The sequence below is a fragment of the Bombus fervidus genome, chromosome 3 (genome assembly GCF_041682495.2).
Source record: "Bombus fervidus isolate BK054 chromosome 3, iyBomFerv1, whole genome shotgun sequence".
Lineage (NCBI taxonomy): Eukaryota > Metazoa > Arthropoda > Insecta > Hymenoptera > Apidae > Bombus > Bombus fervidus.
In genome coordinates this window covers 9,638,343-9,654,514 of record NC_091519.1, presented here as the reverse complement: position 1 = coordinate 9,654,514, position 16,172 = coordinate 9,638,343, and the positions used below count along the sequence as shown (strand labels likewise).

Here is a 16,172-nt window from a genome sequence, read left to right as displayed (position 1 = left end):
TATGTTTAATAAGTTTTAATATGTTTGACTAAACTTATATGATAACTAATGTTTAAGGTTTAATATTATATAATATTTTTATACGAGAAATACATTTTTTCGTGATCGATTGACCATAGATTAGGTAGATTATCATATGAAAATCGATTTGCACGATAATTTGATTGCTACTGTTCATATTCGAAACAGTATGTAATTTATCATTATTTTATTGTTCGTGCATTTCGATTTTTGTCTAAAGAACTATTTACCTCGTCTTGATAATAAGTTAATTTCAAGACCAAAGAAAATTACTAGTATAAACTTATTTTTCAATTTAAACAAAGGTGTATCAAAGTGAAATGATACTCTCTTACGCTTATTTAGTCGTAAGAAAAAGAAAAGACTGATAATAGATATGTATTTAAATTTATAACTACAAAAGTTCCTATTTAAAATAATTAAGCTTTGATCATGAAATAAAATGTATCATTCGTGTGGGAATGACTTTTACACAAAAGTATATATTATTAAAATCTCTTTATAGTAATTATTATCATAATAATAATTTTTTAATCATTAAATTTTTTATATCAAAGTGACAAGTCACACAAAATGCTTGCCACTTAAACCAAATAAAATATTAAATAAAAATAAATAAAAAAATAAAGACGTTTTAATATCCATATCCCAAAAATTTAGTCTATAAAAATGATTTTACTAATTGTTTATCTATCATTTAATTCTTTGTGAATAAAATGATTCCAAGCTGAACACTTTGTGGAGTCAAGCAACGATAGTCATTTGAAATACTCTAGTGGGCAGGCAAACAAGTGTAACTCAAATTTTCGTCAACAGGATAAGTGTACTAATATTATCTACTACATTGTTGCTGTCTTTTATTTATGGTTCTAATAGTACATGTTAATTTTATTTTTTTTCCACTCTTTTACCTCAAATTTTAATAATATATTCAAAATCTAACACCTAATCTTACATTGCATTTTAAATGTTACATGTGCTTTCCTGTGAAACTAACAACTCTGATTTACATCAAAGATTTCCTCTTTGCTTAAACTCTTTTGCCCACCCACTAGAGAATTATTAGTTCAACATTAAAATAATAGCAGTAGCTTTCCCGAATCTATTATTATTTTCGACAAACGTACATGTATACAGTATGTACTTTAAGTGTTTATCTGCTATTATTTCTGTAACTAATGGAAATATGAAAAAATTCTTTAAATGAAAGTTGTATGGTATTAAGGGAGACATATCATGATGATAATTGTTTGACCTTGAGATAACATTGGAATGAGTTGTACAGATCATTTTTTAATTTTCAAATAGAACCCTACATTTTAATTGTATATTCGAAACCTTTTCAGTTGACGTGCTGTTAACATTAGCGTTACTCTTATGTATACCAACTTGGGAAGGCTACCCGATAATCTCCGTTATTTTTGTAGATCAAAATAATTGACTTGAGCCACGTCGATTTGATTCTGTTTATTAGTTGCCATATAATTGCAGTGTCATCAGTACCTATATATTGTTACAATCTTGTAATTGGAACAAAGAAAAGAATTTCGTTATAATAAATTAGTCTTACACTAAGGATAAAGATTAGTGAATTTTCATGTCATTTTCTATTGAAGAGAAAGTTGAATATGTATTATTCCAAGGCGATGGATTTTTATCTTATTTTAAAGTATTCAAAAGATTTTATGAACATTATCCTAATTGATTAAAATCAGATGTTACTTTCCCCTGAAACACACATATAAATACAGACAAAATTCATTCTTCCTAGAGCCACCATACATACAGGTCTAGAAACTCTTGAGGTGGGAAGAACAATGATCTCAATTTATCCGCAGTAAGGCGCTTCAATCGAGAAGTTCGTAACGTCGTTGTGTAACGCCATCGTGTGAAAATAACCCGTACCCTGTTGTCTTTTACCCTATCTCTTCTTCTCCAAAACTCCAAAACTCTAGTAAACTATAGTAAACTCCAAAAGTATACTATAATTTTGCGTTTTTAGTAAAAAATTTAATAATATTGAAATGTTTCAATCATGAATGATATTTTGGAGATAATATTACAGGAAATATCTAATAATTGCTAAAAATTCGGGTCTCAAGTGTTGCAATTATGGAGAGATAGAATGGTGTACATTGGGTAACGCTGAGGTTGGCGCACATCAATTTTAAAAGATCAGATCTTTAAAACGGCGTATGTAAATTACATGTGTAGGTATTGTTTTGAAAAGATCTCAAAATTAGCTACAAGAATATATAATAAAGAATGTAGGATTCCATTTAAAAATTCAAAAGTAACTTTTATAGGTCATTCCAATTTTATCAAAATCAAACAATTATCATCATGATATGTTCCCCTCGATACCATACAACTTTTATCTAAAGAACGTTATCGTATATTTGGTAGTTATATAAATAATCACGTGTAGATATTTAATGTATATATGACTGTATATATGATTACTGTATATATTATATTATGTGTATATTATTATTTAATGTATATGTAATGTAAACACATATATATATATTGTATATGTGTTTTCATGTTGCCGAATGTATATGGATTTATAGACTATGTGGATGGTTTACGCTGAACATATATATACATATGTATGTCAATCGTTCTCGAAGAGATAGTAAATTAAATGTTAAAATCAAGTGCTATTTAAATTATTTCATATCGATGTTTATGTAAATTTATTTTGTATTTTGGATTTGCATTTAATTTGGATAACAAACTTATTACCAGAAAACAAAAAGATAAAAAGTGGAATTTGACCGGTAGGAACTTGGTTAAGTGAAAATCCGTTAACTTGAATTCCCGTTATATTCTTCGGGTTTTATTCGTGGATTCTTCTTCGTGCGTAAACGTCGTCTCTTGTTAGTGATACATATAATTCAACAATCTCTTAATTTAATAACGAAGACTTTTCAACATCCTCATTACTACATTTCAGTAAGTAATCACATTTAATTGTTGACTGAAAAATAAATATATATGTAATTTTCTGAAATAAAAATCGCTAATTTATTTTGATTATAATATTACATTTCTTCATAAACGATTAATCATTAAAAAAAAAAGAAAGAAAAAACGAGGTGTTATGCGCTATGAAATAATTCTTTTTTATTTGTATCTGTTTTAGACACATATGCAAGTTGTTAAATTAGATCACCCATTTACTTAATTACCATTTACTAAATTACTTAAATAAATTACAAATAAAATAGAAATTATTTCATACTTTTTAGTGCGTTTCAAAGTCGGTAATATTTTTTTGGCAAAAATTCTATTATTTTATATTTTTTAGTGAAACGATCAGTATTACAGGATCAATGTAAAATGGTTTCCGTTGTCGTTAATAAATTTTTATTAATTAAAAAACGTAATTTTAAAGCGGTCGCCCAGGCTGCTGCTTTGGAATTACGTTGGAATTACCCGTAGATATCCTGCACGTTTTATTATATACAAAATTGTAAATATCATGTTAGAGTTTCTTCTTATGTTCATCCCATGTTCAGGATTTATGTTTTTATCCTTTTACTCATTTATAGTTATAAATGTTGTAATTCTATACATTTATATCGAGTGCCGGTAACGTAGGAAATGATCACTTACAAAAGAAGTTTTACCAATCAAAATTGTTTTACTTATTATTTACTGTATAAAAAATATATTAATATGTAGAAATTAATATATAGAATAACATAATTAATATATAGAAATATTATAGAAAGTACTATGCTTAAGATATTTTATACATCTTTGTGTATTATGCTCATTCTGTGCATTTTTTGCATTTTCAAATTTCGTATAAATGCATAACAATCAATAGATTATTGATAATGCACAGAAGTCAATAAAACTGTTAGTCAATTTCCATAATCCGCCAATGATTTCTTATAGAGTAAAAATATAGAAAAATGGCCCTTGAATCACCGAAATATGAATACTTGAACGAAAAAGATACGAAGGAAATGTTGGAATTATTTAAAGGTGAAAGAACAGGTTTTGTTTTAGTAGGTCCAAAAAAATGGTTCTTTCCCTATAAATATACGACAGAAGGTAAAGGATTTTATAATTTTAAGGCAAGGCCTGATGACACGTGGATTTTATCTTATCCAAGATCAGGTAAGTAAATATGTTTCCAAATTTTTTATCACTGATGATAATAGAAAATAGTTCTAATTCTCAACGTGATTATTATCTAAGTTTTTATACTCTTCTCTTTAAAAAAGTACCAAGGTTAAAGAATTTAAATGCTTGTATGCATAGCTTCAATATAATCGATATAACTCAATTATTTCGATTATCGATATCTTTTAAATTTAGATATTAAAAGACAGTATACTAAAATATTTTTAGAGTAGATTTAAATACTTTACTTTGTTTCTAATTTATTCCAGGAACGACGTTGACTCAAGAATTAATCTGGTTATTGTCAAATGATTTAGATTTTAATAGAGCAAGGACGGAATTCTTGTTAGAACGATTTCCATTTCTTGAGTTAGTATAATTAACTAAATTAAGTTAATGAAGTCTTAAGATAAATTAAAAATTAGCAAACGATATGGTGATTGTAGAAGTTTGTCACTGGTTTTCATAAAACAGTAGTTTCTAATATAACAGAACTAACAGTTATATAATGTTTCAATACTAATGTTATATGAATCCATCATCCTTGAAAAATTATGCAATTTATTCCTGGCTAATATACAATATTCTGTGACCATAATATTACGTACGAACGACATGTAATTATATAGTCAATGAAAAAAATAGAATGTGAAATTCATCTTACATTAAAAACAATTTTTGTTTATTTTATTAAAAATAAAATAATTTTTACTAGAGCGGTTAATAGTCCCATAAGCAAAATCTAAAATCATACGTATAAATATTTTAATGTATAACAGGTATACATATTGCAAAATAAAAATAACAGTGTTACATATAGAATTTATTAATGCAGCTACAAATATTATTTCTAGATTTAGTATGTTTAATCATCCAGAGGTAACTCGAGATATGATAAAAATGAATGAGGGAGATAAAGACAAAGTAGAACTTTGTAAAAAAATTGCTGAACCAGGGTATGAAGTCTTAGCAAAATTGCGTTCAAAGAGATTCATAAAATCACATTTTCCATTTTCTTTGTTACCAAATATTTTGGAGAGTGGTTGTAAGGTAAACTTGTAATTATGAAGATGTTATATTGTCTTTTATTGTATAATTTTATGTAAAATTGTATTATTTCGTGGAAGATAGTATACGTTGCAAGAAATCCAAAGGATGTTGCTGTTTCTTGGTATTATTTAAATATAAGTATTAAAACTCAAGGATACATAGGTGATTTTCCAACATTTTGGAATTACTTTCAGAATAATCTTAGTAAGTATTACGCAGTATTTTAAAATACTCATACTAAACTTAAATAACAAGATTAACAAATTTTATAGAACATAAATTATGTCTTATATAATCCCCTATATAATTTTTTTTTAGCATATTGGGGTCCATATTGGGAACACTTAAAGGAAGCATGGGCAAATAGAAATCATCCAAACGTTTTATTTGTGTTTTATGAAGATATGCAACATGTAAGATAAAACACGATATTTGGAAAAGATTAATCCTTTTTTAAAATTTCTTTTATTCGCATATTTTTAGGATTTTTTAAAAGTAATTAAAGAAGTTGCTAAATTTCTTGGAAAAACTTACACTGAAGAACAATTAAAAGAAGTAGCAGACTATTTAAATGTAAAAAATTTTCGAAATAATCAAATGGTGAATTTATCAGAATTAAGCGAATGTGGTATTATAACAAAAGGAACATATGTCAGAAAAGGCAAAAGTGGTGGATGGCAGGATATTTTCACTGAGGAACTTAATACTAAAGCTGATAAATGGATAGAAGAAAATTTGAGAGGAACTGATCTCATTTTCCCGTATTTTAGTAACATTAGTAATAACTAAGATTGATAATTCAACAGGCTAAGATCGTTTAATTATTTTTTAATATTTTTAAGAAAAAATTAGAAAATTTTGGTTAGGTGAAAAGAATGCGTAAATACGTGTATCAGAAATCAAGGATATATAGTCGAGAATGCAAAGTAAGTCCTTTTTCCTTTTTCCAATAAATTATTATTGTTATTTAATATATTGTTAATTTTGTTAAATAAAATATATTTATATATTCTAAATATTTGTATGCAAAATAGGTGTATTTTAAATTATATCAATGTATTAAATAAATTTACATATTGTACTATAATATATAAAAGAAAAACAATACCATTTATAAAATTATGACTTTACTGACCTAGTTGAGGGTTTTGCAATTTTTTACATGCTACATTTATACGAACAATTACATTAGTTTTAAATGCATGACGTAATTCTTTCTCTATGTAAAATGATAAGCATTTAACTTTTTGGGCTCTTGATTTTAATAATGTGTCCACATATCTTTTTTTAGGACAATTTAATGTTATAACAGTATTAATACTACCATCATCACCCAAATCGAAATGTTCTGTTATTATTTTTACTTTATATGGCATTTCATGTGGAAGTATATCCATTAATTTAGCTCTAACTGTCTGTTCTATTATAACTTTAGTTGGTTGATCGCTATAACATTTCTCATCATATTTCCAACTACTTACTCTAGCTGAGTCGAGCAAATAATTCTACAACATATATTTAAATATAAAAGATAAATAATCATTGAAAATTATTTTTTTCATAATATTTATTATAAATTACCCTTAAATCATCCACACCATCTCCATTAAGTGCAGATATCATAAAAATATCATCAAATTTTGGATAATTCTCTTTGCTTATTAATAGTCTTGTAATTTCTAACAATGCAATCTTTTTCTTTAATCTATCTACTTTATTAAGAATCATCAGTAGTTGTGTGTCTTCTCTTTTTCCCTTTATATAATTAAGGACAAAATCATCAATCTTATGTCTAGTATATACATTAGTTACATCTTGTACTATTCCAATAATATCTGCTTCAGTGAGTGCAGTTTTAGGATCATCTTTGAATGATTCTGATAATTTATAAGTCTTTATTTCTTTAGATACTACTAATCCAGGAGTATCCATAAATACAATTTGAGTATCTCCTTCTGTATATATTGCTTCTGCTTTGTGCATTGTAGTATGAACTTTTGAAGACGTTGGACATATCTGAATATTAATATTACATATTAAAGATACTTATTTTAGATTAAAATTATGAAATAAATAAATTATTTTAACATATATGAAAATACATACGGATCTGTTTATGAGTTTATTTACCAATGTACTTTTTCCAGCATTTGGTAAACCTAAGATTGCAACTTTGACTAATTTTTTGATTCCCTGATATAAGTCTGATCCATTATTTAATGCAGTTTGATCATTTGTTATTAGCTGTGCTTCATTGCTAACATTCCAAATACCAGAGCAAGAAAAGGATCGTTTAAAAAAAGATATGTTAGATTGAAGCACAAATTGTTTGCTTTTAAATGAAATCATTATGCCAATAAAATTATTAACACATTATTTACTGAGATTATAAAGGGTCTAATAGGTTAGGTTTGAACATTCACATGATTAAACTACTGTAAATTAATTTATCAGTATTATTTACAAATGTTAAAACGTAATTCTTACTGCATCAAGTAATATTTTTGATTCTATCAATTTATATTTACATATAGAACAATTCAAATGTCTGGCAATAATCATATACCGATAACATGCCAACTTAGACACAAACTCAATACGCCATTTAATTTGTAATTGTAAGCTAACTGCGTAACTTATTTCAACTAATTGTTAGCATAAATTAAAGTCATATATGATAATTAAATGCTTCACAAAAAATCATTACAATTTAAAATTTCTAATTAGAAAATGAATTAAACATATTCATCATTTCTTTAAAATAGGAAATACTAAAGACAAAACATTTATTTTTCAAATGTTCGAACTTATTTAATAACATGTAGTATGATATAATAAAATAAAAATTAAGAGGTAATAAAGAATGAAGTGATACACAAATATGTAATAAAAAAAAAATTTACTTCCAAACCTTTTATCTTGAAAAATTACATTTGAATGTTATTTCTTTAGTTTCTTCGTGTGTTATACATACACATAAAATATCATTATGATTGAAAATGTAAAAGAAAAAAATATACTTTCATTGTTAAGTAATTGAGTAATATCAGGTAATATTCATCATTTTTTATTTCAAATAGATTATTTGAAAAATTTGTTTTCTTCAGTTGTATCAGAAAGGAAATTTACTCTCTGGTTCTATCATTCTTCTAACAAATCCATGATGTATATTTCATCTGTGTTGGTACACCTGATTTTAAATTGATAATGACAAAATTTCAAGCTGCAGTTCAGTCATTATGTATTGACGTATATTATTCGAATCAGATTTAAATGTAAATTGTCGTTTGGCTGTATTGAATTTCTCAGAATGTTTATTAAACGTGATTAAAGTTCTTAATCAGAGAAGATAGAAATGTATAACTTTTTTAAATCCTTTAAATATCTTCTTTACGAATGATGAATAACAGAATTGCTTTGATGCGATGCATCGATTTAAAATGTACGGGCAATGAAACTTGAACTAGAACCATCCGCAACCTTTTTTGTGAAAACTTTTATGAAGGTGGTATAGTTTCCTATAGTAGTTGATGGCCAAGTCTCATAAATAGCAATGGATATGTAAAACTGTTCAAACGGAGCATGCATTTCTGGATTAACAAACCGGCGGGCAGGTATTACGGTTTCACTGGCCACCGATACCCCGCCACACCTTTGCCAAAGACCCGCTTGAGTAAGAAAATATTTTCAATTTCTTTTTTTAACACATAAATGTATTTATTACTTATGATACCTACAAATTTTGGTGAAAATTGTTTAATATACACAACAGCAAAATTGTTAATCTCTTCATTAAGTAGACAAAATGATCTTCATACTTATATTTGTTGTTTTTACAGATCAATCTAGATATAATGCAGATTTGAGACAAATGGTTACTCCACTTCATCGATTTCAAAATCTGAATGCTATGGGAAATACAGCTGGTCCTAGTAATATGAATACTAGCAGAATGATAAGAACAACGATAAGACCAAACAATGAAACACAACATTTTCCAGTTGGCTCTACTCAACACCTTCAGCTAAACAACATCTCCAAGTAATTAAAGAAAAAGGTCTACTAAGAGGATTCTGAGGAACATGTTCTTCTTATATACAGGGTGACTCACTTATACATGTCTATCACCAGAAAGTACTTATAAATGATTCGCCCTTAATGATAAACTATTATGAACAATATGGATGTTTAACTGTTAACTATTATGAATACAATAGTCAAAATATTAAAGATTTTATTTATTTACAGTAATGTAACAACTGCTGGGAATAATCAATTGATATTATCAAATACTACATCAAATGGAACAAATAGGAGCTTTTTGGATTTTTCGGAATTTAATGATGCAGAACTTGCAAATTACAAATTACGGTGTGGTGTTTGGATAACGTTTGTGTTTGCAACAGGATCTGTGGTTATTGCAAAATTTTGTTTCAGTGATACAGTAAGTTGAAGCTGAAATTTTTTATAAAGTAAATTAAATTTTTATTTCAAAAGTAAAGTAATTTCAAAGTAAAAGTAATTTTAATTTCATTTCTTTATTATTAATATTGAACATTTTCTCAACAGGGTCAAGGTATAGAAATATTCGTATTTTGGGGTCTAATAACATCATTATTATTTGCATGCTTATACTCTATTTTATGTTGTCGACATCATCGCAATAGTCATGAAGAACATCAAATTCAAGAGGAACGTATTGCATCTGTGACTGGTACAACTCCAATACCTAATGAAAATATTAGACCTATTTCTGTCATAAGACAGAATCCACCACCACCCTATCATATTGCTATTTTGATTCCCTCGAACAATCTATCAGAAGAAGCTCCACCACCATCTTATGACAAAATTATGCGTTAGATTAATATTAGTAAATTAATATAAAGCTATATAAAATACTATCACTATTTTTCATATACTACATTTTCTAAACATAAAACATTGATACACAATATTATTAAAAGTGCATCATTAACTATAAATATTTCATTTCTGAGCTTTTGATTTGTGCAAACAAAGAAATGAGGAAAAGTTAATGAAGATATTAACAATTTTTCTAGGCTAGAAAAACTTTACATCTGTGATACAAAATAGTAATGTAACATCAATGTCGCCCATGGTAACATTTGCAATTTAAAGAAATATAAGAGGCACTGTTGTGGGCATTATACACAATATCTGATTGTGAGTCAGAAAGTACAACTGATGTCCGCGATACTATGTTTAATGCAGTACTAATATATATTTTCCTTTTTTATACTTGAATAAGTTTATTTAAGCGAAATACAAATATACAAAATGATTTGCTGTAGAAAATGAGTAACGTTTCTTCACCTTTAAAGAAATTTTTCATTATAAAATATAAACATAAGAGAAACCGATGTATTACGATAAAATTGTAATTCACGTTGGATTAATATATGTATTTATTTACAAAGTGAAACCACTATTTATGCAATAAAATAAAATTGAAACTTAAGTTAATTTATAGAAAACAAGCACAGAGTCATACTAGGTATATAAACTGTTCACTTTTTCCATAATCTATCAAGTTTGAAATAAATCTAAAATCTTTTACTATAAATTAAAGTACAATAACTCTATTGTATAATAATTTAAAAAAGCATAGGTTAAGTATAATATGTGTTTTATAATACTTAATATTACATAATTGTACATAATATAGATAAGTGTGTACCTACATACACGCATAATTTTTTCATGCTCCAAAATTTTTGGCTATGACACAAACTTAATATACATATATATGTATATGATTTTATATAATTTTTCTTTCTCAATATTGAAACTCTTTATGCAATAACTTTGCTTTATATTTGAAATAAACTTATATAATATATATCATCACATAGAATATCATAACTAATAGTTACAACTAACAATGACTTTCAAGCTATGTTTCTGCATATTAAAATGTAGCTTGAACCAAGAAAAGTATTATTCAATTTTTTTGTTTTATTACTTCTTCAATTTAGTATACCAAATGTGTTACAAATTTCTAAATACACTACACTTGTATAGAGTTGTCACATAATAATTAAGTGTAGGTGCTTATTTTGTATGCATAATATGGCTAAATATTTTATTATATCATTTTATTACACATTAAAATAAATATAATTTAATCTTAAAGTACAACCATGTAATTGCACCAATACATAAATGATGTACATGAGTAAAAATATAAAAAGCATAAAAAGGCCTCTAAATTTTAAATAATGTCACCTTTATACCATCTTTCTGGCTTCTTCATATATAATCAAAGCAAAATATTTTCAAGAAAAATGATATCATTAATAAATAATATATAATACTTTATATATATATACATACTATATACGCATTTACTAAATAAAATCATATTAATTTTTTAATCAACTGCTTTGATATAAATATAAAAAATGTCTTACTATAAAAATTCTATTTCATTTCTAAAATTTAACAAATAAATATATTTTACATTATAAGATTGGAGAATTTTTATAATTTGAAACTATAGATAATTTAAAATATGAGAGAAATATAAATAAAAAGGAACTTATTATCTTATTTTGAAATGCTATAAACCTAAGAAATTGAGATTATTAATGCATTTACAATGTAAAAATAAATACATTTGTTTTTACATGAAAAATATATGATATACTTGGTTTGTACCGTCACAAAATGAAAATATACCAGACAGGATAAGATTTGTTAACTACAAATAACATATTATGCATTACAAAGCGTGAATTATCAAGTTGTCTTTCAAAAATTTAGTGACTACTACACAGACATACAAAACCAACATTTTACATTACTTAGAGTAATTTCATTTACTCTTAATAAATACATTATTACATTATCTTTAGTGATGTCAAACAAGCAATTCAATAGTGCTTTTTTACTAAAAATATCAAGTTAATGAAATAAAATAGTTTAGACTAAAAATAGTTTCAAAAAATAAGAAACTACGTTACTAATTAAATAGATGTCAATTCGGTTTAATGATTTGTCATTTACATCTGTGAAGGCACTTAAACAGTCGCAAATATTTACATATTTATCAGTAAAAGTTGAGAATTATAATACCATCATAGTTTCTCACAATCAATATTTGTAAAATCAGTTCTGTAACTCTGTGTAATAGAATTGTACGAAAGACTACACTTGTAAAAATGTCATTCGTTATTTAATAAAGTCGTAAAGTTCTTTATCACTTGGTGCAATTTATAATAAGTATAGATCACTGAGATTTCTTCTTTTATATTAAGGAATGATACCTCATGTAAGAATAATATAGAAATTTCAGTGCTAAAGCTAATAATAATTTACTTAATAATATGCATCGTGTTTAAACTCTTTGGATTTCAAATAACTTTACATCAGTATCATACCAAATCGGTGGTTCGACATTCCTTAAATATATAACGCCCCACATATATGTTCTAAACCAAGCAGTTGTTCCAGCGTTTGCTTGATATCTTCTAATAAGAATAGGGTGTGGTACTGGTAATAAGCCAACTAATGTACCATGTTGCAAAAATTTCAAAATTTCACTTTCATCAGTAAGTCCCCTAAAATATATAAAAAAAAAATATATATATATATATATATATATTATTGCAACAAATTACCAAGAAAAATAGTAAATTATACTCACTTATCAATGCATATCTTTTCAACTTGAGGTACGAGAACTTGAAGCAATCGCATAATAGTTTGTAATGGAAGTTTACTTTTCCATTGATATACCCATTCGCTAGAAGGAACCCACTGATTTATATTATTAGAAGAATTCATATGTTCTGCCACTCTGATACCGCCTTTCTATTTAATCGATAAGATAACATGTAAATAGTTTATGGATGTTAAAGAAATTTGTTAATTATTTACACTGTGATCTTACCGGTATAACAGAACTTTTAGAAGTAGAATTCATTAAATCCTCTGCAGCATTCACGTTATTTTGATGATTAGGTTTTCCTACATCAATATTTACTGAAGGACTTAATGGATGTGCAGACTCCTTCTCAGTCATTTTTTCAATACCTTTGACAGAATTGATTCATAAAGTTGTTTTTCAAATAATATATAATAAAATAAAGGAATATACCTGGTGTTTCTAATAAGGTTGCTTTCAAAGTTCCAGGTTCTGCAGGTTGCGCAGGATGTGAACCTTCCATTGCTGCTTCATTGACATTTTCATTAGATGTACTAGCGGGTACATGTCGTCGTTGTCTTTTACTGAGAGATTTTGCGATTGTATTACAGTCACTTGGTAAATTTGCTAATGCATGAAACACTTGCCTTTTACGTATTATAGTATAAACCAAGTTACTATTTCCATCAAATTGATACTAATAATATATAAACTTTGTTAAAATTTCCTTCTTCTCTAGATATTAAAAATTCTTCCTTCAATATATGTAAAAGTTACCTGAATGATATTGTTAAAGATTTCCAAAAGAAAAAATACCAAATGATGATTGGTAGGTGCTGAAAATAAAAACCAAGGAGTACTAAATGCTTCAAGTAAATGTAATAGCTTAGTACTAGCCACCATTGATAGAGTTTTAAGGTATGGAGACACATTGACTAGAATTGTTAGTAAACAATCAAATAATGGCTGTAATCTTTGGTGTCCAGTTGTGATTATCTTGTGAAATACAGTGACCAACAAATCAGCATGTGTACCTGTAAGTATATTTAGAAGTTATATATTATTTTTAAATAAAGTGTATTAATACTATACTATACCTGTAAAAACGGGAATATCCATAGGTACAGTAGCCGTATAAGGTTTATTTAATCTAACACCGAAATTACGTTCTCCACTCAATAGTAGTAAAATAAATACACCGATATGCATTAATCCAACACGAGCTGCAAAATTTTATTAAATTACTGTGTATAATAAAAATACTAATTTAAATTTAGTAAATTATTAGAATTATAAATATTTACACTGATCTGCGCGCGAATCATTTAAATGATACAATATAGGTACTAGTACTTCAAGAACATCTGAACTTTTTAGTACATAGTATAAAAATTTCTTATTATAGTCACACATTTTCCAAAAAAATACCAATAATTCTTGGTGGAAATGTACTTTCTTAGTTGAATTTGGCAAATACGTCTGCATTAATGGATTATTTAATAATCTTGTAATACCTTTTAATACAAACTGAAAATCTGAAAGTAAGTTTGTTATAAATCATGCTTTTATTCGATTATTTGTTTAAAATACATGTAATTAAATATAAAAATAAATTTCACCTTCATCTCTGTGAATTCGACTTAGATAATTAATGAATAAATTATCTCCAATACTTCCTTCTTCTAATGGAGTACCACCACTAGTATCATGATCTAGTGTTACTATAAGGATTTGTAATGCAACATCAACCAATGGTTCTAATGAATCAGTAAATAATAAATGATTGTATGGCACTCCAAGTCCAACAGGATCATATGCACATACTGTATTCAACAATGATGTGAACATAGGTAAAGCATGTCTGTGTTAAAACATGGAAGATTTTTTACCAATTTATTTTTATGTATTAGAGTATATATAATAACTTCGAGTTACCTATTTTCAGAACTAGTTAAATGTTGAATCCACCTGTTTGGAGTCACTGACAAATCCAAGGGAGGATTATACATAGTTTCACTGAAGCAAGTGAGTAATAACTTTAATAACTCTGTTCTGTTCGAATCTAAAATTGGATATCTAGGAGGTGAATGTGCAAATCCTACACCAGCTTCCCAGATATATTCACAACTATCTATAGATTGCAGTTCTTCTGCTTTATCCTAAATAATTTTAAACATTTTAGTAATACTCTGAAATTTTCAAAATTTTCAAAAGACAAGAAAATGCTTACTGGACCAGATTTTCTATTTGCAGCTACTGTAAAGTCAGGACAAAATAGTAAATCCTAAAATAAAAATGGAAATTATAACAATGTAACATTTCTTAATATTTTCTACTACTTTTAATAAATAATAAAATAAATTTATTATTTTAATAAAATGTATCATGTATCTTACACAAAGAGCATTGAGTAACGAATGAGCCAATGGTATACTCTCTTCATCTTCTTTACCAGGTAAACTGGACCAAAAGAATCCCTTCCAATCAGGATCCTCAAAAATATATGGTAATAATCTTGTTAACAAGCGACAACAGTTTAAAACAGTTTGTTGTTCTCTCTGGGTTCTACAACTATTATCAACTGCTTTTACTAATTTTTCCACTGCTTTATAACACAATGTGGCTAAATTAGAAGGAGCTTCTTCCCTTAGTATTCGAATTTCAGGTGCAGGGATTAAAGTAAAAATATCTTGTACATTAGTCACGTTTTCGGACCAAAATTGATCCCAGAAATTATCATCTGAAGCATCAATCACCTATAATTAAAAAATAAAAATGTACTTTTTTTAACCTAAGTAGTAAATTGTCTACGTAGTTAAACAGTCTCACGTAAAATTTAATTTATTTTATAGAAAAAAAGTTATTAATTTTAATTGAAAGTTATACAAGTAGCAAATAAAGTTGTATATGTTTCAATGCATCAAAATGTCAAATATATCATATGCTGCTGAATAAAATAATAAACAATAGCTTTTACCTGTGTCTTTGATGTTAATTGTATAACTGCTTTTCGAAAATTTAACTTTGTGTCAGCATTTCCCATGTTGTTCTATATTTTTGTCGATTTAAAGTAAAAAGTTTAGTACTAAAATACAGGAACAATTTATATCTCTCTAAACCAGAACGATGACGGTCAACGCCATGTTTATGTCCTAATAGTACAGCAGTGTTACCAATATGTCTTTATTTTTTTGAACTATAATTTCATTATTTTCGTTTTATTAGCATAAATATACTATAGTACTATTCGAGAGAAATCTTCGGTATTATAGAAAAAGCATGGCATATTTCT

The 16,172-nt window shown here is 26.7% G+C and overlaps 4 protein-coding genes and 1 long non-coding RNA gene across 5 annotated transcripts; 2 read left to right on the top strand and 3 right to left on the bottom strand.

Moving 5' to 3' along the window:
* Nucleotides 1–1,294: 1,294 nt before the first annotated feature.
* LOC139985426 (uncharacterized) lies at nt 1,295–1,810 on the bottom strand. The gene is made up of 2 exons (XR_011799411.1): nt 1,592–1,810; nt 1,295–1,524 (listed from the first exon to the last, which is right to left on the bottom strand). It is a non-coding gene; the product is annotated as an uncharacterized lncRNA (long non-coding RNA).
* Nucleotides 1,811–2,861: 1,051 nt separating this feature from the next.
* LOC139985571 (sulfotransferase 4A1) lies at nt 2,862–6,170 on the top strand. Its single transcript, XM_072000117.1, has 7 exons — nt 2,862–2,979; nt 3,931–4,155; nt 4,431–4,530; nt 5,016–5,211; nt 5,289–5,415; nt 5,530–5,624; nt 5,695–6,170. Exons 2-7 carry the CDS (start codon nt 3,948–3,950, stop codon nt 5,998–6,000), a joined length of 1,032 nt encoding a protein of 343 aa, XP_071856218.1. The 5' UTR covers nt 2,862–2,979; nt 3,931–3,947; the 3' UTR covers nt 6,001–6,170.
* A 149-nt stretch (nt 6,171–6,319) lies between these two features.
* Nucleotides 6,320–7,760, bottom strand: LOC139985568 (GTPase Era, mitochondrial). The gene is made up of 3 exons (XM_072000111.1): nt 7,318–7,760; nt 6,793–7,227; nt 6,320–6,716 (listed from the first exon to the last, which is right to left on the bottom strand). Exons 1-3 carry the CDS (start codon nt 7,558–7,560, stop codon nt 6,339–6,341), a joined length of 1,056 nt encoding a protein of 351 aa, XP_071856212.1. The 5' UTR covers nt 7,561–7,760; the 3' UTR covers nt 6,320–6,338.
* Nucleotides 7,761–8,416: 656 nt separating this feature from the next.
* Nucleotides 8,417–11,507, top strand: LOC139985614 (uncharacterized). Its single transcript, XM_072000176.1, has 4 exons — nt 8,417–8,884; nt 9,051–9,252; nt 9,460–9,655; nt 9,781–11,507. The coding sequence occupies exons 1-4, from the start codon at nt 8,794–8,796 to the stop codon at nt 10,072–10,074; spliced, it is 783 nt and encodes a 260-aa protein (XP_071856277.1). The 5' UTR covers nt 8,417–8,793; the 3' UTR covers nt 10,075–11,507.
* Nucleotides 11,508–11,781: 274 nt separating this feature from the next.
* LOC139985608 (protein HID1) lies at nt 11,782–16,045 on the bottom strand. The gene is made up of 12 exons (XM_072000168.1): nt 15,858–16,045; nt 15,277–15,636; nt 15,111–15,164; nt 14,816–15,039; nt 14,500–14,741; nt 14,185–14,415; nt 13,978–14,103; nt 13,658–13,914; nt 13,334–13,577; nt 13,127–13,269; nt 12,881–13,047; nt 11,782–12,794 (listed from the first exon to the last, which is right to left on the bottom strand). Exons 1-12 carry the CDS (start codon nt 15,921–15,923, stop codon nt 12,572–12,574), a joined length of 2,337 nt encoding a protein of 778 aa, XP_071856269.1. The 5' UTR covers nt 15,924–16,045; the 3' UTR covers nt 11,782–12,571.
* Between the last annotated feature and the right edge of the window lie 127 nt (nt 16,046–16,172).